Raw genomic sequence first — 24,048 nt, forward strand, 5'->3', positions numbered from 1 at the left:
CTCCTGCCCATAATTTAGCAGAAGTTTGAGTGTGGATTTTAAGATTAGGCCCGAAATAGATACCATGATTTATTGTATCTGAATTATGCCAACTGGATACCTAGATGTTTCCACTGAGTTCTAGGAAGAAAAAATGTCTTTGTTTAAAATATGAGTAAAAGCTTTAATTTATATCTCTCACAGGAAAACTATGAACATCATTACACAAGCATGCATCTTACTAATATTTGCAGTTTTAGATTGGGAAAACTTTTTTGCTCTGTTCTTCCAGTAGCTAGAAGACTAAATGAGAGAAGTAACATGGTTACAACTTATCTTTAATTCCAGATCGCAGATTTTTCTTTATTATTAAAATCAAAGTTCCTGTCGATGACATTCAGGAAAACCTGATCAGCAGGGAATTTCCTGCTGTCTGAATTTGTGGAGACAAGTTACACCACTGCGATGACAGCCGTAGGCTCCATCTGAGGGAGGTTGTTGTGATGCAGTGACCTAATGGAGCATTCCTGCGGGGGGAGACAGATTAGGAGGCCGAATTTTTGAATTCCTGGAAGGTAGCAGAATAACTATAGATAGTGAAACTGGCCTTTGCAGATACAGATGCTATCAGAAGTGCAGAGCCATGTGAATTTCAGCATTTGTGAAAGGTAACAAAGCAATTCATAGGGTAAATGTAAAAGATTATATGGGAACTGATGTGGGATTGCTGAATCTTGTTAAATTTTCTCAATTGTCTCAATTTTTGTAGGCTTTTAAACTGCCTGCTGGCAGGCAAATTCTGTTTAATTTTTGTCCTTTAAAAAGCAGTTATTGTTATTTCATCCCGGCTAAAACCAAAGCTGTTATGTGCCAAGAGTGTCTCTTTGTGGTCCTTATAAATGGAATCTTCTTATTAAGAAGAAATCCAGGCCCATTTCTTGCTTCATGACATGGGCGTAAAGCCTTGCCTGGGGCAAGATAACAATCTGGAAAATGTATTAGGCGGCGGGTGTAGGATGAGGAGACTGAGAGAATGTATGGAAGGGGCAGTAAATGGAAGTAAATACCATAGAGGAAGGAAGATTCAGAGGGAAAAGCACAGTGAGAAGTCCTGCCGAGTGTAAGAACTGGGAAGCTGAATCAGGCAAGGAGGGACAGCAACGTGTGTTCAGTACCAGAACAGGACAGCTTCTCTGCATCAGGATGCTTAGCCACAACTTAAAAAAGAAAACCTCCGTGTCTTATTTGTGTCTTTCCAAATGTGCAGTTCGGGGTTGTGGTGCATCACATCAAGTTTTGAACTTGAACAGCACGCTGAAGGAAGGGCGTGAAAAAAGGCGCAGCCAGCCGTAGGTTCTTGCTGAGCAGGCTAGGCGATGCTAGTGATACAGGAGAAGTAGGTAACGTGATGGTAAAGGGGTATCTGCTCCGAGCTCTCACCACACCATCCCCAGCCGTGGTGACACCGCTTCCCTGCAGCTCCTCATGCTGCTGAGCAGTCACAAGACTTGTAAGAAGCCATTCCATTTTTTAGGATTCATGCTTTTTGGTTTTTCTTCAAATAGGTCTACCCTTTTCATAAGTAAAAACTGAGACTGGGGTGAATTTGGGTTTCTAGAAATGCTGTACAGGGCGGTTGTCTTTTGGCCACAGGCCTGTGCTGCTCTCCCCACTGGTGTACAGCTGTGTTCTGCTTCTGGGGTACAAGTGGGAAGGTTTTTCTCATGACAAAGTCCTTCAGAGAGAACCTGAAGTCAGCCTTGCTCTGCGAGCCATCCTGTATTTGACTGAAATTGAATGATAAGTATTAGTTTTCTTTTCAGATCTTTAAACATGCACAGTCGAGGAAAAGATTGACAGGTGGATTAGCAGAAAACCTCAACTTGTGCTTGTATATTGAGTAAGGAGTGTGGTAGACTGAGGTCTTTTGGATAGAATGGGCACTAACAGCACTAAAGTTAGAAAAAGAGAGACTTTAAGCTCCTTTGTTATATTCTCCCTGAAGTTTACAGACCGGATCATGAACTAAACTTTGGGGTTTTTCTCTGTCATTGTCAAACAGTACCATTTACTAAACAGAAAAAAAAGATAAAGCTCTGACTGTAGTGATCTAACACTTCAGTAATTTACTATCATAAAATAGTTTTAAGTACAAATGTTTTATCTTATGCCAAGCTGGACGCTGGAGATGTTTTGTCTAAAACATGAGATAATGGAAAGTGTATTGTGGCATGTGAATTAGTTTAGCCTCTTGGTGGTAAACGTTTGCTTAACCAGAAAAGAATGTGTTGAGGTCCTTGCCAAAGGAAAGGTATCGCCATGCTTTGCATTTAGAGTACTGTAAATAAAGCAGTAAATATGTTTCTGTTCATGTGTGTTAATCCCCGAGTTATGAATGCATTCATTCAATGAGAAATGTAATATACTGTTATCCTTTCTAAAGGGTTTCAGAAGGAACAGGTCATAATTACTTTGGGTTAAGAGAAACTTGAAACCAAATATTTTCATGATGATTGAAGTCGAATATGAGAGAGAAATAGTTTTTGCTCAAACTAAGTTTCCCTTAAATCCCAAGAACTCAAATCCTGCTTTGCCTTCAATATTCTTCTTGTCTGCTGACTCCTCTGATGTACTGTTCCTAATCGTACATTGCTGAAAATCATAAAGTGTACATTTCCTTCACCCCTCCAGGGTTGTTTTGTGGTGGTTTTTTTTTGGCAAAAGAAAGTCCAAGTGCATAATATGTAAATGCTCAGAGAAGGTGGAGCAGCTGTGCGAAATACTCCCCTTATTGCCCACAGTGTATTTTGGTTTTGAACTTCCTTTGGCTTTAGCTGATACAGTAGCTTAGTGGTGATTTTATAATCCTGATTACAGAAAGAATTGCATAACTCAGATTGCAGTGTAATACTATCAGAGCGTTTTTGGATGCTGCGGTTGTATCAAGTGAAAGCAGCAGGGTTTCTCTCGTAGAGGGCTTTGAAACACCCTTCCGTTCCCCAAAATCCCACGTGCAGGTTTCTGATGGGAGAGGACATTACAGTTCTAGGATGTCATTGTAGATTCAGAGAAGATGCTCAGTTTACCTTTTACTTGTATGACATTATACGGCTGCGTAACCGGCCTCAGCCTGCGGGGTGAAGGGGAGGGAGCCCTTCTGTGGGAAGGGGCTGCGCGTCGAGCCACGTGCCTCGTAGCACACACGCATGTAACCTTTGCTATACAGGGTTTCCTGGAGATGGTGCTGTAAGCAGGGCTTCTCTTGGCCATAAACAGGGATCTTGTACCACCTTCTAGAAATGATTGCTTATGGTTGTCTGTTCTGGGTATCTGAGCCCTACAAAAACGGAGCTCTAAGCACTTCCAGGGTGCCTTTGCTTTTATAGTTGGTCAGCCACGCTTTTTATGTCATCTTTCCAATACTTAAGTGACAATTCATAAGAAAACATGATAAGGTGCACTACTAGGCATGTAAATTAAATCTGTAATATTAGAGGCCATAAGCGTGAAAAATAACAAATGTATACATTTACTATGCATATACTAAGAATGATTGGAAAAAACAAGTAGGACATTGTCTTATTTTCAGTTTAGAATCTGATTTTGGTAAATATATCCATATGTCCATTTCTGATTTTGGTAAAAATATTCATTAACAGCTCTGAAAACATTTTGGCCTGTAATGAAACTTTAATTCCATTCTCCTCTTGTTCTTAAGCTTAGATGTTAGGAGGGTTTAAAAAGATGTAGTTGGATAATAAGGCCAGATATGTAATTTGAATCATAAGAGAGTTCTTCTAAACATGATATCATCTGAAAATCCTGTGAACTGCAAGAAAGCTTTTTTTAGAAAGTGTACATTATGTCCTTGGTAGTATTAAAACCCAAAATAAACTTTCCTGTTATTTTTAAGGTACAATGAACTGGATGCCAGTAGAAGCCTCCTAGAAAATTTGAAAAACAAAGTAATAATTGAGTACCCAACGTTATTTGTTGTCTTAAAAAAATTGAAGAATGACATGGTGGTTCTTGGCCAAGGTAAGCATATATTTATTTCCTGTTATTCTATACTTAGATATTTTAGTTGAATAAATAATAATCAAGGATACACCCATTATTGGTGCCAGGAATGCACAGTATGTTTTATATTTCCCTCAGACTCTAGAAGATTGATATCAAACTGTTGTGAATGCTGTCTTAAATCTTATGGTTGATGTCTCACTTCAGTGTTACTGTATGTATTTGTCCTAACATTGTTTACTGGTGCTTCATCTGTTTTTGTATAGTTTTAGCCACTAAGGTAAAACAATCGTTCAGACTTGTGCTAAATTTTGTACATAGCAGTTGGACAGAGTTGTTTGTTTTTAAAAAATCAAGCTGTCAGAGGAAGATTAATTGTAAGTAAGCCCCCTATAGAAAAGGGAAGCTTTGTCCATGATTTCACAGCGTAACTCCTAAAATTGGTCAAATAATTATGAATTATATGATGGTTATTAGAAATTGTAATGGCAAAGTAGCTTTTTGGGTAGGTTAAAAGCACGGTTGTCTTTTTGGAAAGTACCATCTTTCTCGATAATACAAAGGCTTCGCTTTCTGTATTTCTGCTTTTCCATATAAAAGCTTTGCTTTCTGCAGCTGCTGATAGAGGGAGCCAGTTCCTTGTCCCTTAGTCCCCAGCTAGTAACTTCAGTTGTCAGAGAATATACTTTTCAGTGATGGGCCCATCTGTTATTTTTACAGATTTCTGAGGAAAAGCTTTGAAATAAGTTTGCTGTGGCTATTTCCTTGCAGCAACTGAGTCATGGCTCTGTATGCATATAATTAAACTGAGTAAATATGAGACTAAGAATATCATACCAGTGATAGCACACCTCCCTGGGTCACTGATGTTCTGGCTAGATTTCACTAAGTGATCCACTGGAGCAATCTGCTGTCAAGGAACCGTATGCGGACATTTCTTGTGCTATCTGTATATTGCAGGAGAGGGAGACACCACGCCAGGGGATAAGATCGGAGTCTTGTCTGAGCAACTGGATCTCCTGATGTTCACCCTGGGAGTACGTGCAGATGTGCTGCAGGACAAAGACATGAGATACCTTTAATTCGTCCATTGTTTCTCAGTCAGGGTCCCTTGCCTTTCAGTTGTCAGCCCTGCCCGTATGATTTAGATGTCAGGAGGGAATTACGACTGGTTGACTCAAAGTCCATCTGAATAGCGTGGTCGTCGTTACCGCCTCCTGAGCTGGTAGGGAGGCTGTCCTTCTAAGGGTGTAGTTTCAAATAAGTTGATTGAACGACCGTATTTTGAGGACAGGCAGGCTCTGCAGGACCGCAGGGCGGAGGGGTGAGGGGAAGGGAGCTGATAGCAGCTGGAAGTGCCGATAGCTGGCGCAGGGCAGTGCAAGCGTGTGTCCTCACGACAGTGACCTTCCTCTGCTGCAGGCATCATTCAGTTAGCTGTCATCCCTGAGGCTGGTATTCGGGGAACACTGGCAGCTATTGCAGCTTTGGGGAACCATTGATTTTCTTAATCTTTGGTAACTGTTTCTAGAGATTCCATAAAAATGAGGTGCATAATTCGTTGTTGAGGTGTCTTGTTTGTGACAGCAAAATTTTTTAGCTAACGGCAAAAATAACAGGATATAACAGAGGGGAAGGAAAGAGAAATGCTATACAGCATTTCTTTGCACTTAAAGGGAGGTGGGAGGTAAGAGGGGTGAAGCCAGTTTATAATCAGGTGATCTTCTTAAGATTCATATGCAGCTGTCTCCAACAAATTGTCTGGAAGCAAACTGAAGACACAGTAACTGAAATAAAACATGTTATAGCTATATGTAACATGTTATACATACATAATAGCTGCACAGTCTTCATACTGTGCTTGTGTAAATATTCACTGTACATTAAAATGCAGAGTAGGGATATTTGTATAATGCAGGGGATTAATGTCTCTTCATTTGGATACATGTGAGTTTCGATTTGGCCATAGCTCCTCATGTCCAAAATACTCTTCAGTGCCAGTTCACATTACTTGCATAAGAGTAGGAGCATTCACTTACATTCTTGTGAAAGGGGTGAAGTACGTTGTTCACATTGAAGTATCATAGTCCTTTCCTCCCTTACTTAATACTTGCTGTAAGATAATTTTGGAAAGTAAATAAAAAGCCAACTATTTCAATAGGTTTATATACTGAAAAGAAAAAAAAAAAAAGCCTTTTCAGTCTTCCCAATCTTTTTTTTCTTTCCTTTTATTACATTTTTTGTCTTTTTTTCTCCATAAAGCTTTAGGGTTTGAATTGTGAAGGATATTACTTTACTAACAGGCCAACAAAAATTGGACATCTGAAAGTTGACTTCACAAAACCAATTATATTTCTGGTACTTTTAGTCAAGTAGTAATAGATACTTCTAAATTAATAGGAAAAGAATGAATCGTGACCTGCAAAACATTGCAAATTGTATACTTCTATAAAGTATTTATTGTAGGAACATTAAAGATGTTGAGTGTGTATTTGTAAGCATTCCCACTTCCCTTTTGTGTTTCTTAGGACCTTATGTATGAAGGCCAAGCATTGAACATTTTCATTGCTCTCTCTTGACTGCGTATTTAGGCATTTAGCATAGACTGGGCTTTGCAAACAAGCATATTATTTTCTGGTGTTGAATTCGCCGAGTTTCCAGTCCTCCAGATTGTTTCAGGAAAAGCATGCTCAGAACTTAAAAATAGGAGGGCCTTTTGGTGCTGTTACTCCACGTGAAGACAAAAAATTGCTTTTGTAGAAGTGTGTCACAATCATCAAACTCTTCGTTTGTGTACTGTAAAGAGCCTTACAGAAAAAAGGAGAAACAAACACTACTTAGCTTGCTTTACCAGTTACGTTCACAGATAACTGCTAAGAGTGGGAGTCGTGGGTTCACCTCCAGCATGGCCAGGGAGAAGTACCCTGTAACAAGAGAGGAGTGTTAGGCCACTTGTCTCCCCAGAAGTCACCTTACTGCTGCAGCATTTGGCATGTTCCTTGCAGTCCAGCTTCTTCACCGAGTACGTCACTGTCACCCCCACAACACAAGTTATTACCCTGAGACTGGGGAAGAGCTAGAGCTGGACACCTGCTGAGAGGCTGCTAGAAGTTAGTGAGGACAAAGCCTGTTTGTCCTGTCCTCGTTCTCAGAAATGGCTGAAGTATTTTGGCTGAAACTTGCAAAAATGTTCTAATGAAGGACGGTAACCAGCACTGAACAATTCAGACCAGGAGTTTAATTTTTACATTATCAGTAAACTGTGGACAGCTTTATGGTGAGAGGGACTGGACCATCTTAATTTATAGGCAATGCCATTATGACCATAAAAATATGTTCTTTTTGAGTGAAGACAATCTCTAATACCTGTAAAACAAAACTTTAAACTAGAGCTAACATTTGTCTGCCGACCTTCATGGCGAACCAGGAGATGGCCACATTCTTTTATGGGATGTTTTGATGCTTGACTTGCTTACAGCAAAAAATACAGGTGCTCTGATTTCAGCAGGCAGGGTCAGTCATGGCTGAAGATAGTAGGGGATTATAGAAGTTTTCACAGGACTTAGAGGCAAAAACAATCCTTACTTTGTGCATTACTCGGTACATATCTGGCATATAAATGTTAATTGATTATACACTAGATTTAATATAGACAAAATGTGACCTCTGGTGTTTCTGGGTGAAATCCTTCTATTTTCTTGAACAAATTCCATTGAAACAGTACAGGTGCACACTGTGTCCTGTGTATTACCAGATGTAGAACTGAGCTTGACAAGACAGTAGCTATGCTTCATCAGCTCCCTTCTGGTAGTGTTTCTTTAATGAAGCATCTGACACTAAATGCTCAAAATCTTCTTTAAATTCATGGTCGGATCAAACACTGAAAATATCAATGAGAGCAGTGTGTGAATCATGTGCCTGCTTCGCTGTAGTTTATTTTTGTGCAGCTCGAGTGCCACCGACCAGCGGCATTTGGTGACCTCACCACGAGGTGACAGGGGTCGGTGCTTGTTAAGGAGGGAGTCTCAGGATGTATGGCTGAAGACCAGTTTGGGAAATGAGTGCTTCATGATGTGATCGCAACAGAATGCAGCAGCCTGTCCTAAAGCACACGTTAATGTGAAGCTTTAGCCTCCCCAGCCTTAGCTCATGGATTCATGCAGCTTGACACCATCTTTGGGATGTGGGAATATGTGGAAGGAGCACATGTGCCGCATCTTAATTTTCTGTTCAGAATTTCTCAATAGCTGCCCATCTTAACTGAAATGCTAACAGCACACTGCTAATGACCTGTAATTCACTGCAGTTGTAATACATGTATGTAGCAACCCAGAAAACAGCATTTAAAACAAACCAAGAGAACAATTTGAAATTCTCAGTGGATGAAGAGGAAGAGCTTTGTGTGGAATAAATGTTCTGCTTACCTACCTGACCGAGAGACCAAGATTTAAAAGCTAAAAGAAATCCTAAACATTGTCTTGCTTTGTCCTTCGACAACAAAGTACTACGCGGGGCTATATCCTACATTATGAGACTTGTTACTTGCTAGGAAATAACTGTCCTCAAGGAAACTCTGATGAAAAGGAAAAGAAGATTCAGAACACTGCTTCTGTTTGAGCAAGCTGGAAAAGGGGGAAACGACATTGCTGAGACTAACTGCTTGTTGTTTTGTTTGTTTGTGTCCTTCACCCTCAGATGCCAGCGAATCTGCAGAGGATTCGGACAGTGAAAGTTCGTCCCTTTCATCTGAGGAAGAAGGGGAAATTCGGGAGAGCTCATGACAGTTCTTTGTGAGAAGAGGGTGGGATGAGCCTTTTATATATATTTTTTTTAAATTTAATTTAATCTTTTTTACACAACAGATTTCTCCGAGGTTCGGTTTGGCTTGCTTCACTAAAGGCAGCACTTCCAAGCTGCCTCCCTAACTTTGGATTTAGTAATGCATGTTTAGGTATGTAAATAAAGAGATGGGGAATTAATGGTTCAAGAAAAATCTGATATTATTGCACAGCACCCTTTTATCCATTATCTTTACTAAACAGAGTAACCCAGATTTAAAGTTTCTAAGTTCATTTCAACAATATATTTTTCCTTTTATCCTAACATCTCAATGTCTGATTTGTCTGAGCATAAATATCACACATTTGCATTTATCAATGGATATGAGCCATCATGCTTCAACTTACTGAAAAAAATCTGGTGTTTCATTAGATCAGTTTTCTTTTAGGGTATTTCTTTGTCATGTTGAGCTGCTGCATATGATCTTTACTTTTGGTTTTAATAAGTTTTCTGACTTTAATTTTTGGTGGCATTTTGGATGTCTAGCGCAGTATCTTTTTCTTGTTTGGTTGCATCTTGCTTAACATATCAAGCAAGAACCAAGCTGAGCCATGTTTTATGCATGGCATGTTTAATCTTCTACCCTGATCTTCTAAATTAGCATCGGTTTAAAAAATGAATAGAAGTAGATACATGGAGTGTCACTAATGCTAACGTATTGATCTCCTAAACAGTGCTGATGTTGTGCATCTAGTAATCCTGTGTTGTTGCTTTACCTACTGAAGCCAGATACTGAGAAGGTTTACTGGAATATCAACTGAACTTAACTACCTAAAAGCAAATAAAGACGAAACAGAAAAATCCTGTACTGTATCATCTACTGACGACAGCAATCTGTCACTAACCGCCGATAGAGGATTCCACCATCTCCGAGCACTTGTCGCGGTGTCTGGTTCAAGCCCCTCGTGCCCGCAGGGCTGGCTGGAGGAGGCAGGTGGGTGGGTGAGCCCCTCGGCGCCCTCGCAGCGCAAGTCTCGGGAGTCAGCCCAGGCATCTGGGATTAGTTTGCGGTGGGGGTTGTGGTTCACCTAAGGTCTACCTGCAAGTCAGCGTTTGTAAAATCCTAAGCACGTGGTTACCCAGCTCAGTAAACAGCTCTGCCAGCTCCTTGTTGCCCTGCTCTGTCCGCTGCTGGAGATTATCACCCTTGTGACCAAGGCCGGCGGCACGGGATGCACGCTGGTCAGCCACTCGAGTGCAGAGCTTGATGTTTTGACCACAAACTCCCATGAGGGTGGTTTGTTGGTCACAAGTGTTCTTCCTGCCAGGGCTGACATGATAGACAGAAAGATAACACAAAGCAGTGAAGTTGCCTGTTGAGGTCACACGAGGCTGTGACAGCAGTGAAGGGCTCAGGCTTTCAGGCGCTCGATCCAGACTTCAGGGCGCCAGCTTGTCCGTTCCTGGCCAGCCATACTGCTTGGAGAGGATTTCTGAGATGTTCAAGGTTGTAGAAGTTATTTTTTCATGCTTTTGCAAACAAATTGTCATTAATAAATGGTTTGCTATAAATTCATTGCATCCAGCTAATGAAGTTTGGAAAGAGCATCAGACCTTGGTAGTCACGTGCTGCTTCTCCTCACGGTGATTCTGTGTGCCTTCTCCTTCATCTGTTTTGCAATCTGTAATAAAACAGGAAATTTTTTGTTCTTGCCTGTCAGTAGCCACCTGTGCTCTATTTTCTTTTTTAATCATTGTTGGTCCTCTGCCCACCTCTCGTTTCAATGTTTGTTTTCTTAACCCTCTTTAAAGGACCGCGGTTCCTAGCTATAAGTGTTGCTTTCATATTTTTTCAGTTCAGTGACAGTGAATAAGCTTTTCCTAATCAGTGATTACTGCATGCTCACTTGGTAGTCGCAAATTACTTTAAACCAGCGTTGAACCCATTCATATTAACACCTATAGAAGAGCAGAGCAGCAAAACTGCCACAGTTCATTTGCCAAGAAGTGTTTCATCTGGAGTAAAAGCGTGGTAGTTCTGCCCCAAGTCAGAGCGTGCAGTGGAAGTGAGAGTGCCACAGGTATTAACACTGCTCTGCATGTGTGTGTGGTTAGGCTTCGGCTGAGGAACACGCATTTGTAATCAATGGGATTTGCATTACTTTCCTGCGCTCTTGGAGGCTTTCATTAATTGACTGTTTCCCTGCATTGTGTTTTCTTGTAGAAATCTAATTTAAGCTCTCTTGGGAGTCAAAACACAACCCTAATTTGTTTTTAAATGAAGATGCTGTTAAATCTACCCTTCAGATGTAAATCTTTTCCTACCTTAAAGAGGGTTCTAAAAAATTTGAAAGGTTATTCCTGTAGTGGTTACCAGAAAGGAGATTTACCAAACAAAGCTGTGAGCATAGTCCAGATTTCAGACAAATTGAGAGTAAAAGGCCGTGTTAGTAGGTGTGTTTGCCATTCATTCCCAGGTTGCTGTCTAGTGGGTTTTATTCAATGTTGGTAACGGTCACACTGGTTTGAGCAGTGGCAAATCATCGAATGCGAGCCAAGGTGGAATTCAAATATTTAGCTTAGCAAAACTTGTTGAATATTTTGTATGTAAAAATGAATTAAAGTGAATTAAAGTGATGGTCTTGGGCTAACAGCACAGTCTTACTGATGACAGCTGGCTAGCGCAGGTCCTGCAACAGGCATAATTGGTAACAGTGCTGAGGTTACGGATCTAATCACAGCTGATGCACTCTTTGGCTGTTAGTACTTTAACAGGCAGTTAGGAGAAGTTCTTAATTCCTATGAGTGACTTAACCCAGAATGAACATCTTGTATCGTAAAAACTGAAGAAAGAAAATACATCTTAAAAAGCCATATTTTTAAATTTCTGGTCAAGCGCAGAGGATGCCTGGAAGACTTCAGTCCAGTCCATTCTGAAAACATCCTCTCATAATCGCATTGTATTGGCATCCCAATATAGGCTGCTGACTTGATTCAGCGCAGATGATGACTGTGAATGAGAAACCCGTGCTGTTGTTTTAATCTTCATCATTCAGCACCAGCTTGCGTTGAGTGCTTGATTTTATGCCTACTATGCTTACTCATTTGTTTTCCTCTATAAACTAGTTGTCACAGAAGGAACAAGCTCTGTGTGTAGCGTTGTTACAGCACTTCTTTTAATGTTTAGACTGTTCAGGTTTCAAACCCTGAACTCTCACAGCGTGCTTGAACTGAAGGACCAGCAGCTTACAAAGCAAAGAGTAAAGGCTCTTGTACTGAATGAACGTGCTAGTAAAAAAAAAAAAAAAAAAGTAATGAAGTCATCCTTTTCACAAACTAAGGGACGAAAATAGAGCCTAGCTAAGAGCATAGCAATAGCTGAGAGCTGGGCTTGAGTCAGTCCTAGGAGAGAACTTGGTTCTTTTCCTTTTTTGTACAGCTTCCTGGGGTGGATGAGGCATAAGCTAGGGAACTGTCATGGGTAAACAACTCCCTGTCAGTATGACAGCGAGGTTTTGAATGAACACATCTGAATGCTAGGCTTTACCGTATTTACTCCACTTTCGGGATTGTTGATTTGTAGAGGAAAAGGGGATCATGCCGCAAAAAGAGTTGCTGCCCTAACTCTTAGAGGCAGTCTGGACTAGCGAGCTAACCAAGAGCTGCTACTGCAGTAAAGCAGGGCAGATTTACTTCGCGTTAGGAGTAAACCTGCTCACAGTGCAGAAAACCCTCTCTAGATTAAAAAAGTGCAGAAATGTCCAGGCTTAGTGCCGATAGGAAGCCCAACCTCTGCACTGAGCGTGGGGACAGCTGTGGTTCGGGCCCTGCCCTGCCAGCTAGGGCTGTTCTCTGTTGACATCTGTAGGAGCTGGGAATGCATCACACCTTGTCAGAGCAGGCTCTCAAGGAGTAAATATACAGCTGTGATGATGTAACGTCAGGCCCTGTTTGGTCACAAACATCTCATTCTGCTTTCTCAAGTCCCACACACTTTTCCTGAAAACATTTATTCTTCCTCCCTCCAAAGAAAAAATATCTTGAATTTGTGTTTGTGTTGTTGCTATGACATTCAGTTAAACTGTATGCAGATGCAGGTTCTCTTAATGAGAGGGAGAAAAAAAACACAACTGTGTACTTCAGCGAACAAAGATTACCCTGTGTTTGTATTAGGATGTTGCTATGGCAGTGCATATGGTTTTATTTGGTGGAAATTTGTGGTGAGATGGAAGGAAGTCATATGTATGCGGGACAAACAAGAAGTGGCAGGAAAACCAACTCCAAATAAATACTGAAACTGAAAGGGGAGTTGCAGATGACACGTAAAACCAGGAAAAGACAGGGATAGTTGTTTTGCTGCCCATCTCTGTGAACTGACAACAGAACCATGCTCGTGCCGTGTCCTGCCAGTCTCACCGACCCCTCGGACAGCAGCGTAGCTGTAATGATGCTTTTACTGCCTGAGCTTCTTGCCCTCCTTGGCTCTGCACACTGTGACATATTTTGTTGTTGTTGTTTGGGAAGCAGAATTCCACTGCCTTGGCCTGATTTCCCCACCACTAACTTTTCCAGCCTATCCTAATGTAGTGGGCTTTTTGGCAGGAAAATTAACACTGATAAAACGTAGAAATCCACTAGTGCCTTGCCTACCTTTGGGGCAAAGGAAAGTCTTTCTGGACTTGCTGCCTCCTGCTTGTGATAGAAATGGGGGATTTTTCTTTAACTGGCACAGAAGTCCTCATATTTGTCTCGTCCTTTTGCATTAGGCTGCTTTTTGCATCAGTTGCATCAGTACAGCTGTTGGTGGGGTTGCATGACAAATCAGAGCAAGTTAAAAATAACCTGCCCAAGAAACAGGGATAGAAGTGAGGGAGGAGAGTGAGTCCTGGTTTAGAGAACAAATTGCCACACTGCGCTGGGAGCTGGCTGGTTCCGGCGTGATCCCAGCTTGCGGAGAAAGCAAAAGTGTTTTGAAAATCACATTGCCACTTTCTTCCTGGCATCCCATTTCAGCCACAAGGAAGAGGAAGAAATGACTGTGAAAGCTGCCTGTTGCTTCTGCTTTCAGCTGTGCTTGGGCATCCATGTTGGTTTTAATGGGATTGTTTCACTGCAGTACAAGTAAAACCTACTCTCTTATTTTACGTCCTCATAAACAACTTGCAGATTTTATAGCTGTGCTATCTTAATGTCTGATTATGTCAGATTTTATGAGCCAATTTAGATCTAACCCGTTTGGTTTGAGATGCTGAAGAAGCTCGGTAGCTTTGGAGAATCAGCTGCTTTGAGTCTGCAGATCCACAGGTATCTTTTTGGCCTGCTGTCGGACAGTGCTCTCAGAACATGACTGGACTGGCCTGCCGACTTCAAGTGGTGCGTATAGCGGAGTCTTGTCACTCCTCTTACTAAAACTCCGGCTGCATTCAGCATGAGGTTGTCAGTGCCTATATCCGAGCCAGATTTCCATCTGCACAAACCTATGCACCCTACCTTTACAAGTCTTCCTTCTGGCCAGTAAATGAAAAGCTCGTGTAACATTTCGTCCTGGATGGTTGCTGCATTCCATCTGGTAAGTGGCTGTACTTCAGGACAGATAAAGTTGCTTATGTGAGTGGTGCCTTGGGGTCTTCCAGGATGTTCTCCAATATAAATTGTGTATGTGGACATTTTTTGGAGGGGGTGTGGGGAGGTCATAGCGTACTGGATGCCATCTGTTCAGTTTCTCGGTGTTTGGTCTCTAGAGGATAATACAGATAGGTGCTCGTTGTATCGCTTTGTTGCCTGGATCTGTATTTTCTGGATACCAAGTCTCACTGCAGTTCTGTGTAGTTCAGTTGTTTGTGACCTGAAGTGCATTTATAGGTACCTCCAAAGCGAGCTGTATTTGCTGCTTTCTCCGTGGCCCCTCTACGTTTCTATGTGCTGGTTTGTACGTGGGCATGTTACATGGAGAAAACAAATGTGAAGGTCAAAATAAGGACGTGCCTACATGAAAAACGGGCTTGAGGCAGAGCAGCAGGTAAAACCACAGACCCAGCGTTCCCTTGCTGGGTGCTGGGTGCTGCACGTGCAGAGATCCACCAGTTACACAGGACACAAGTTGTGCGCGGCGTCCCAGCCGGAGCAGGGGGCTGGGCCTGCTGGCCAGAAGGTGCCCACCGGCGGTCCCGCAGCCCGGTGGGCCCTGCTTTGCTGGGGCTCCCCAGTAGCTTTTGTTTTGTTTCTTGTGATGCAGCACTTGAGGAAACATAAACTTTGTCTTCACGGCGTTGCCTACCTTGGTAGGGAAGATTTTATGTGCGCCCCTGATACCGCAGTGGCTACCTCCACCAGGCACTTGTAAATAACTGTGCTTCGTACAACAAGAGGCATTTCTTCAGGCCTGCAGCTGTAGTTTGACGAGCGCTCCTTTTGGCGGCAGCAGCAGCTGCAGCAAACTGCCCCGTGCCACGCTTCCCATCCCCAGGTAACCCCACTGCTGGCAGCCCTCCGCTGTTGGTTGCAGGGGTGCGCGGCAGACGGAGCACCTCACAAATGCACTGCCACAGACACGGGCGGGCAGCAGCAGCCCCTCTGCTGTGCGAGGACTGTTGAAGAAGAATGTTGGTATTTTAGTTTTCCACCCAGATATGGAATAACAGTTATGATCATTTATCTTACCTGTGGGCCCTCCTGGTTGCACTTAAAGGAAGCTGTGTTTTTACCAGTGATATTTTCATGCCTAGTATCTGGGGTTCTTTTTCTGCTGGAACAACAGGGACATAAAGATTTCAAAGCAAGCACAAAGGCAATACGCAAGACGTGATGCTGACTCCTTTTACAGTATTGTGGGGTTTAGTAGTTTTGCCATGCAATTGTGAAATGTAGCAAGTGAGAAGAGAACAGCGTGGTTGATGCTCGGTTGGTGTGAAGTCCCAGCTCTGGAAGATTAGCAGTTCATTCTCGTGGGGTTCATTTCCCCTCTTTACGACAGGGTAATTTTATTTAGTATATTTTGCTCTCATGTTTGCATGTTCTGCTCCTGCAGCCCTTATGCTCCCACCAGTACGTTTTTCTAGTGAGCAAAGATTACAGACCCACCCCTCTACTTGATGAGACATGGAAAGCCCAAAGTGCAGGCTGTAAAAACTAGGACCTGTGTGGAACCACGCTTCGGACAGAAGTTGGAAGGGCCATTTTTGCTTGGGTGCCGTGTGCGCGTTCAGACTTACTCTGTGGATATAGTGTTGTTATGCCTACGTGTAATTTTTAGGAGAGCTGAGTTAGGTTTCTTCAAAGTGGGTGTCATTCGGGTATAGCTGAAAGTGGAGGTGGCTAAGAACGAGCAGGCAGCTCCGCTGTGTCTGGGAACCGTGTGTTCTTACTCTCCGTGCAGTAACCCGACATGCAGACCCGGTGATTCCTCGCTGAGAGGTTGATGTAATGAAGTGTTCGGTGCTAGATGTAAGTCAAAACCAAACAAAAGCGCTTCATTGCGTTTTACACTTTTACTGTCAACAAATGTTGTACAGACAAGTTTAGGTACAGCTAAGACTGGTGGCCAGGTGGTAAATTCCAAAACAGCTGAAGTTTTGAATGCCTTCGGGGAGAGAACTTGACTGAGCAGAAGAGAGACAGCTGTAATTTTTCAGGCAAAGCATTAGGTGCCAGAGATGAGCTTCTGAGATATTTGGCCATCTATTTTACTGAAATATTTATGTCTAATCAAATGAAAAGTGAACTCTTAACCACTTGCGTGTCAAACCGCATGGTGGTGGATGACAGTACTACCAGTCTAAAACCTCACAATCGGTCTCTGCTTTTTCTGAGAAGTACTTTTCTCACTAAAGACTGCAGGAAGGCTTCTTGGCAGAGAACTAACCGGTGATGATGAGGAGAAAAAAAAGTGTTGCAGGTTTCTTTTCAGCCTTATCTGTAGTGCAGCTTTATACTAGCCAGCATACTACAAATGTTCCATGCAGCTTTCTCAGTTCCTCCTCTAGGTCATTTTTTAAATGCCATTTTCTTAACGCATGCCAGCTAGCTCTCTTAGGGCCCCCTGGGTTTGCTAAATGTCATCCACATCCCTAAAGTGTAGTTACATATTTGAAAAGTGGGAAGGGGAGGCAAGGAAGAGAAAAGATTGGCTGCTTTGCCTTTTACTCTATTGGAAAAGTACTTGAAATTCCTCACATTCTTCTTCTGTTAACAGTATGTTTACTTTTCATCACTGGGTTATTAGGATTAACAAAAGTCATTGCTTCAAGCTCATTTAATTTGAATTTAGTGAAAGCAAACTACCTCCTGCAGACTGTAGGAAACATTCTTCTTCCAGAGAACTCTATTAATTTGCAAGAAGCAGCCACCAAAAAAATGTGAGACCTGACGACCACTTCCACCCCAGTGCTCTACATCGCTGTGCACATACTGCATTCTAATGCAGTGCCTTATGTTGCAAATTCCAGGACAGTTTGAATAATCTGACACTCTAATTAACATTTCAGTCTCTCCATCAAACATGGGCTTTCACTGCCAGGAAACTTTTTCTGCACATGCTTTCTAGAGCATGGGGGGGGGGCAGAGTGTATATACCACTTCAATATATCATTTACCCCATGAATTAGACTCAGCTTACGGGAGTTCATGGCTACATCTGTGGGAGAGCTTGCTTTAGTTTCCAGAGAATCTTGGTTCCTGGGATTCTGAGTGTTCATAGAAAGGTCTTGCCTTTGCTGTAGTTAAAGCTGTTGCCTCTTCAAATGCTCTACGGAGAGTAGTTAGGTAAATATTTCTTTATTAAATGATTAATTCCATAAATAAATTCTTTTAATTCATTGAATATAAAATTAAAATCATTTACAACTTATTCCAGTATTACAGGGTCTGGAAGGGGTTAAAAAAAGAAAAAAAGCTACAGTTCGATAAATAAAATACTCAGCTTTAAAACAACTGATTTCTGTTTGCCATTAAACTACAGTTGGTACATAATAGCTGCCACTGTGAACACCTCACAAGTGCCCACCTCAGGAAGGAATGTGACTTCCAACTTGGTTGGGAAAGGGGGGGAGAAGAGAGAGGGAGGGGGGAAAAAGCATAGTGTTAAATCGAACAGGATAGGAAGGTTTTCATAACCGGAACAAAACATTTCTCAGATCACTTACAAACAGAAAACAGTATATACGATAAGGTGCTCCAAAAAGAAGCAGTGAAGTTGCTCCAGTACTATGAAGCTTTAAGTATGCTTAAATCTCTGTCCATTAGTGTCCAGTTGCACAGTGCACTCTTGTAACATCTCAATGTTGCCCTCCAATGGGCAAGGCACCACTTCCATCAAAGGTCCTTTCTCCATGGCTGGTTACTTCAGACCTCTGTTTAGCATCCCACCCCCACCACAGCTTAGTCCCGAAATTTGTGAATGTCATTGACCAGTCTGTAGTAGGGGTAAGCTTCGTTCGCATGCGGACAGTTGTAGTTGCATCGGCAGGACTGGATCATCATGACGCTCTTGGTGAAGGTTTCTCCATCATCGCAGCGGAACCTGATCTTGACAGTCCTGGTCTGCTGGGGCGTACAGCACCTGCCATCCACGCAGGAGCCGCAGTACTTGGGGCGGTACTTCTTCACGCTGGAACATCCAGCGTAAGTGAACTTCACTGGGGATGGGGACTTCTTAGTCTTGGTACATTTTTTCCCCTTCTGTAAAGAGAAGGCAATAATATTGTTAGTGGGAGATTCTTGTCCAGCTTTTCCCCTCCATCCAAACCGGTTTGGAAAGAAGAGGAGCACCACAGGAGTCTGTATTTACCTTTAGGGAGGCATAGCTTGGCTGGCCACATGGCCTCACTTCGCATATCCTGGTCTCTTTGATGAGCTTGCAGTCAGGATTATCATTGGTAACCCTCGTGGAGATGCCGGTTCCGCATGTCTTGGAGCACTGAGACCAGGAAGTTGTTTGCACAATGCATTTGGGATTCTCAAAAGCTCGGCTTTGTGGCTCGGATCCAAACACTGGAAAAGAAAAGGAGGGCTCAGACTTAAGTGCATCTTCCCACTGGGGTCCAAAGAGCCACATAGCTTTCCTCCCCACCTTAACTGTCACCATTACACAGGCTAGCCCATACTCACCAGGTAGCATCTTCAGGCCTCCCTTCACGATGGCAATTAGCTCGTTGTTCCTGGTCAGTTCGCCTTCAGAAGCATCCAGACCAAACTCTTTGCTGAAGAAACCCTCCAGCTCATCCAGCGCATCCTTGCTCTCATCGCAGACCCACTCTTCACAGCACTGCCCAGGGACTTTGACCAGCCTGGGGCTGGGGCAGCCCAGGTTAGGAAGGGAGAGCTCTTGCGGGCAGAGCGGGATGCAGCCCACAGCTCCATCTATGCACGTACACTGGTGTTTACAGTTCGGCTGGAAGCTCTCGCCGTTCTGGTAGATTTTGGAGTTATATTCACACGGTCTCCCCTCGGACTGTGCTGTAGAGAGCAACGAGAGAAAGGACAGGGAGTCAGAGGTGGGAGTCGCTCCTTTAAACGCACGCGTTTGCAGCCCTGTGAATTCGGTTCGTGGTAAAGCTCCCTACAATCCCCAGGAGACACGGGGCCAGAACAATAACTTAGTCAGGAATCACTTTTCCTTATGTGCTTTTAGCGGAGCCCAGACATACTGAATCGCATTCCAGACTGCTGAAGTCATGTGCCTTTCTGCCAAGCTACCAACAACAAAGCATAACCATACAAGGACTCAAAATTACTAAACTCCGGCGCTCCGGGGAGCACCGCTCGGCCGGGGGAGACGGCGGCGGCCCTTACCTCTGCAGATGCCCTTGGTCGCGACGGGGCTGGCGCCGAAGTTGCACTCCAGCCCCTTGGTGTGGTCGCAGGGCTGCGTCCGGCTGCAGTCCTCGTTGAGCTGCTTGGCGCAGACCTTGCAGCAGCCGCAGCCGTCCGGCACCAGCCCCACGCCGGGGGCGCACTGCGGCACGGCGGCCGGGCACTGGCAGACGGCGGGGCAGGGCGAGCCGAGAGCCTGCGGAGCGGAGACAGCGGGGGCCGGTCAGCGCCGGGGCTACCGAGCCGCGAGCGGAGAGCCGCGAGCCGAGCCGAGCCTCCCTCCCCGGACTTACCAGGCGGGCCAGGCACAGGAGGGCGGCCGCCAGAGCGGGGCGGGTGCCCGCGGAGCCCATGTCGAGCGGCGGTGGCGTCGGGCGCTGAGGGGAGGCTGCCGGCGGCGGGAGGCTGCGAGCGCGGAGCGGGGCCGGCGCGGTCTGAGGCGGCGGCGGGGCGCGGGCCGCCTTATATAGGGCGCGGGGCCGCCGCGTGCGCCGCGCCGCTGACGTCGCGCGTTCCGGGCCGCGGCCGCGGCCAGCGCTCGCGGCATCCCAGGAATGCGCCTGGCGCGCGCCGCGCGGCCGCCCCGCCCCGCCCCGCCCCTCCCGCCCCGCCCCGCCCCGGCCGCAGGGGGGGGGCCCCGCGCCCGCACGGCACCGGCGCCCCCGGCACCCCCCGGCCCCCGGCACCCGCCGCGTCCGCCGGGCCGGGAGCCCGCTGCTGGGGCGGCCTTTCTCCTGGCGGCCCTGAGCGCTTCCAGCTGGGAGCGGGCACCCGACGTAACAATATTGCCTTATTTGGTAGAGCAGTAGCCCGCATTTTTCGCATTTTTCTGCTCTGTTATCCAGCCACAAAGCATTCTTGACAGCTTCAGAGGCTGTTAAATATAGCCCTCGCTTCTGTTCCCAGGGCAGGAAATTCTTTGGAATTCCTGTTTTTCACGCAATCTGTCCATCATGATTTAGGAGCGCTGTGCCGGAGGAGCCAACTGGCGCAGCGCTGCCGCTCGCTGCTCGATTGAAAAAAGCCCAGCGCCGTGTGCGACCCGGCGGCGGTACCGCCAGCCCCATTCCTGGGATGCTTCCTGGCAAATGAGATTACTGTGCCCAACACAACTTTGGGGTGGGCTTGGGGGGATTTTTTATTTTTTTTTCCTAACTTCTTCTTTTTTTTTTTTTTTTCTTGTTTGCCTTCAACGATGGAAGGTGGAGGAGCAGACGCAGAGGAGGGGAGAAACTGCAAAAAACCCTCGGGAGCCCAGAAAAGCAGAAGGGGAGGGGGAGGCAGGGGAGAGGGAGGGGATGCGGAGAGGAGGGGGACCAGGTTAACCTGCCCGCCTAGCGCTGCCAGGCACCGAGCCTGTGCCTGCTGCTCCCAGCGAGGGGCACGCAGCGAGGGGCTCCAGCAGCACCCCAGCACCTCGCCGCCGGGCTCTCTCCGCTGCCGGCAGGGTTACGGCCAGGACGGCTTCACGGCGACGGACGGACGGTGCACATGGCTGGGTAAGTGCTGGGCAGGGGCTGCTCCCGGCGCTCAGCCCGCCGAGGGGCTGGGGGCTGGCGTGCGCACACGCCCGTGCGATTTGTTTTGCTTTGTATTTTAATACCAGCAGGAATAATAAGGCAGCCTTGTTGGACCTTGCCGGAGCCGCAGAAAAGGGGGCTCGTTGTTGTCTTGGGAGCGCTGCTCCTGGGCTTGGCTTTGGCCGGAGGAGTGCGGCGGGGGGACTCGGGCTGCCAGGGAGGCGGGGGTGACACAAGAGGGGTCCCACACAATGGGGGCCCCTGTCCTCGGCTGCACCGCACCCCGATGGCGGGCTCCCACAGACACGCACCGAGCTGCTGCGCCTCTCCCAGGCGCATCCTTTCTGAGCGGGGGGCTGGCGAGGCAGCCGCTGTGTCATCCTCACACAGAAAACACCCAGCGCGGTGTCCCCAGTGCCCTGGTACCCCAGCCTGGCCTCCTGCTGCCAGACAGCCTCTCCCCACTGGGGAAGCCTCCACAGAGGCCTGGGCTGCCCCAACACACAGCAGCCAGGCCCAGGCCCTGAGCTGGCTGGCCCAGGCCAGGCCTGCAGAGCCTGCCGCTGGCAAAAGGGCTGGTGCCCTGTGGGTGCTTTCCCCCACAGCTGAGTCTTGTTGTGCTTTTCTCTCCAGATTAGATCCCCGCAGTTATTTCGGGTGGTTTGGTGGCTTGTGAAAGGTGGCAGGAGAAAAGCTTCAGGCCCGCTTTGCCCTCAGAGGGAGGCACTGGTTTTCTGCTTCCTTCGTACACCTCCAAACTTGACTGGAAAGGATGATAGTTGAAAGGGAAATCTGGTCTTTAATTATATGCAGCTATCTCCTGAGAATGCCAATATATACCAATTAGCGCCATTACTGGCGACAGGAATCACTTTATGTGTCCATGAAGAATTGGACAGAGACAGCCGGCGAACTCAGGCGGCTGCCAGTAATGGCGGTAACGACTTTCCAGCCCCACCGAACTGGCCAGGCTCCAGCTGTGACGAGGAGGAGCTGCTTGGTCCTGCTTCCAGCCTCTGAGCTATCCAGTGCTCCAGGCTTCCCTCGGTCTGGTAGGTGTGTGTGTGCTACGGCACTTTAGTTTTACAAAGTCAAACGTTGGCTCGTAGGTGGAGTGCCTGACCGGTCCTTTTTTTTCAAGGTGACATTGTGGCGGTGGCATTGTGATCAGGAGGAATGATTTTGTCGTTCAGCACGTTTTTGCTAGTGACAATTTTGAAAATGTTAGAGCAGAAAGAGCTACCACACCAACGTGTGGTTAAATTGGACAGTTTTGCTTTTCAGGGATTTATGCAAACACTTGTTTGTTTAATTACATCTAATTTAAGGACACGTACCAAGCGTTTTGCTTTGATCTATGACTTTCACAACATTCAGCAAATGCCGCAGGAACAGTTGATGAATGGCGCCTTTTCTCATTTGGTTTCATGTCTTACCACACATTCACACAACTTTGATGGGAAACTGTAACCGAACCTGCATTTGCTCAGAAAAGGTCACTTCGAAAGCTTTGAAGCACCTTTTAACAAACCTGTCCTGAATTTCAAGTAGTTGACAACGCTCGAGATCGGCTGCGTTTCTCTGGAGCTCAGGTTAGACTGTGAACCTTTCATACGCTTCCACGGCACACATTTCCCTGTCATAAACCGTGACCCCGAGTTTACGTTCCAGGCTGTGCCTATGTCTTGTGGATGGACGTCAGGAAACAGGAAAAAGTTTGGAGTATCTTTCTTTTTTGAGGTTGTATTCAGTATAACATCAAGTTCCAGACCTTTGTTGTCCTAAGGGAACTGGGAAGTGTTCCCAGCTTTATGTAATGAAGGGTATTTTACTGTCTCCTAACTTTTTGTGCCATAGGCCATAATAGCTGTTTGTAAGGTAAAGTCTGCTGAGAGCTTGGCTAATGCAAGGCAGGAATTTGAAACAGTTGGCTTATACACCAGGTATTACAGATTTATTGAGTACACACTGTCATCTCCGCAGGCCTTTATTTCTCCAGGAAAAGGAATTTCCAGAGAGACAAATCAAGAAAAAAAAATAAATAACTGAATGGTTTATCTTCCTTCTACACTGTTTTCCACAGCTATGTGTAGGGACTCCGGAGCAGCGTAAGGGGATGTATAGGACAGATATTCCTCCGAGAGTTGCTATGTCCAGTGGCAGTAGGTATCCAGCACTGAACTAGGGAACATCAAAAGTTTACAATCGTGTGGATTCTGGGGAAGGTTCTTACTAAAAGCAGCATATAGCCCTTTTTGTACTTTTATTTCCTCTTCCCCATTCTCTTTTTCCTTTGCCCATCCTTTGCTGTGCATTTCTTCCATCTCTCCTTCTCCTTCTTCTCCTTTTCCCTGTTCCAGTCTTTTTCCCTGTGGCCTTTCCTCTTCTAATGTTTACCTACCTTAGGTTGGGCCTCTCCTGCAGCTCCTGCCAGGCCGCCGGTTCCTGCTGCACTAAATCAGTTCTTCCAGTCAATGGCTCCTCTCAGTGACTCACAGGAGGTGCAAATCCAGTGGGGCAAATTAAGCATACCAACACACAGGCAGAGTAACCAGAAGACTTCAGCAGCTAAAATTCAAGTGGGTTCAGATTTTTTTTTCTAGCTTTGATTTGCTCGGAGTTTATGCTGAATTCTTTGAGTATGGCATTTCCTATTTGTTTTCTTCCTCTTCCCTGCTACCTTCCCTTTAGCTATGCTCATGCCTGCCAGTTTTTGTATAGTATGTGCCTTGCCTGTGTTTTCTAATACTTGTGGGTTTGTGCTTTGCAATAGTTGTGCCGAGGCACTTTGCTTTGTAGGTGCACTGATTCTTCCTCTGGCTGCTCTCAAGGTATTGCGAAGGTTCTGCTTCTGTGAAAGTGGAAAGGGAACTTGTGAGTCTCCTGAGCCTGCAGGGGAACCAAAGAAGTTAAATTTGCAGTAGTATTCAGTTGTGCTCAT

The 24,048-nt window shown here is 45.4% G+C and overlaps 3 protein-coding genes across 4 annotated transcripts in view; 2 read left to right on the plus strand and 1 right to left on the minus strand.

The window, feature by feature from the left end:
- Nucleotides 1-9,639, plus strand: part of ZNHIT6 (zinc finger HIT-type containing 6) — a 33,711-nt gene extending 24,072 nt beyond the window's left edge. Inside the window, exons 9-10 of the mRNA XM_050712161.1 lie at nucleotides 3,893-4,017; nucleotides 8,695-9,639. Coding sequence (XP_050568118.1) covers nucleotides 3,893-4,017; nucleotides 8,695-8,780 — 211 coding nt within the window. The 3' untranslated portion in view covers nucleotides 8,781-9,639. The remainder of the gene's footprint in view (nucleotides 1-3,892; nucleotides 4,018-8,694) is intronic.
- Nucleotides 9,640-17,534: 7,895 nt separating this feature from the next.
- Nucleotides 17,535-20,110, minus strand: CCN1 (cellular communication network factor 1). Of its 2 annotated transcripts, XM_035537197.1 has the most exons (5): nucleotides 19,881-20,110; nucleotides 19,567-19,783; nucleotides 18,883-19,230; nucleotides 18,563-18,765; nucleotides 17,535-18,453 (listed from the first exon to the last, which is right to left on the minus strand). In XM_035537197.1, exons 1-5 carry the CDS (start codon nucleotides 19,938-19,940, stop codon nucleotides 18,154-18,156), a joined length of 1,128 nt encoding a protein of 375 aa, XP_035393090.1. In that variant the 5' UTR covers nucleotides 19,941-20,110; the 3' UTR covers nucleotides 17,535-18,153. The 2 variants fall into 2 exon arrangements, with proteins under 2 accessions (XP_035393090.1, XP_035393089.1); XM_035537196.2 differs by having other exon boundaries at nucleotides 18,563-19,230; nucleotides 19,881-20,022.
- A 445-nt stretch (nucleotides 20,111-20,555) lies between these two features.
- Nucleotides 20,556-24,048, plus strand: part of DDAH1 (dimethylarginine dimethylaminohydrolase 1) — a 92,014-nt gene continuing 88,521 nt past the window's right edge. The window contains exon 1 of the mRNA XM_035537200.2: nucleotides 20,556-21,086. The gene's annotated coding sequence lies outside the window, so the exon portion shown is untranslated. The remainder of the gene's footprint in view (nucleotides 21,087-24,048) is intronic.

The sequence above is a fragment of the Cygnus atratus genome, chromosome 8 (assembly GCF_013377495.2).
Source record: "Cygnus atratus isolate AKBS03 ecotype Queensland, Australia chromosome 8, CAtr_DNAZoo_HiC_assembly, whole genome shotgun sequence".
Lineage (NCBI taxonomy): Eukaryota > Metazoa > Chordata > Aves > Anseriformes > Anatidae > Cygnus > Cygnus atratus.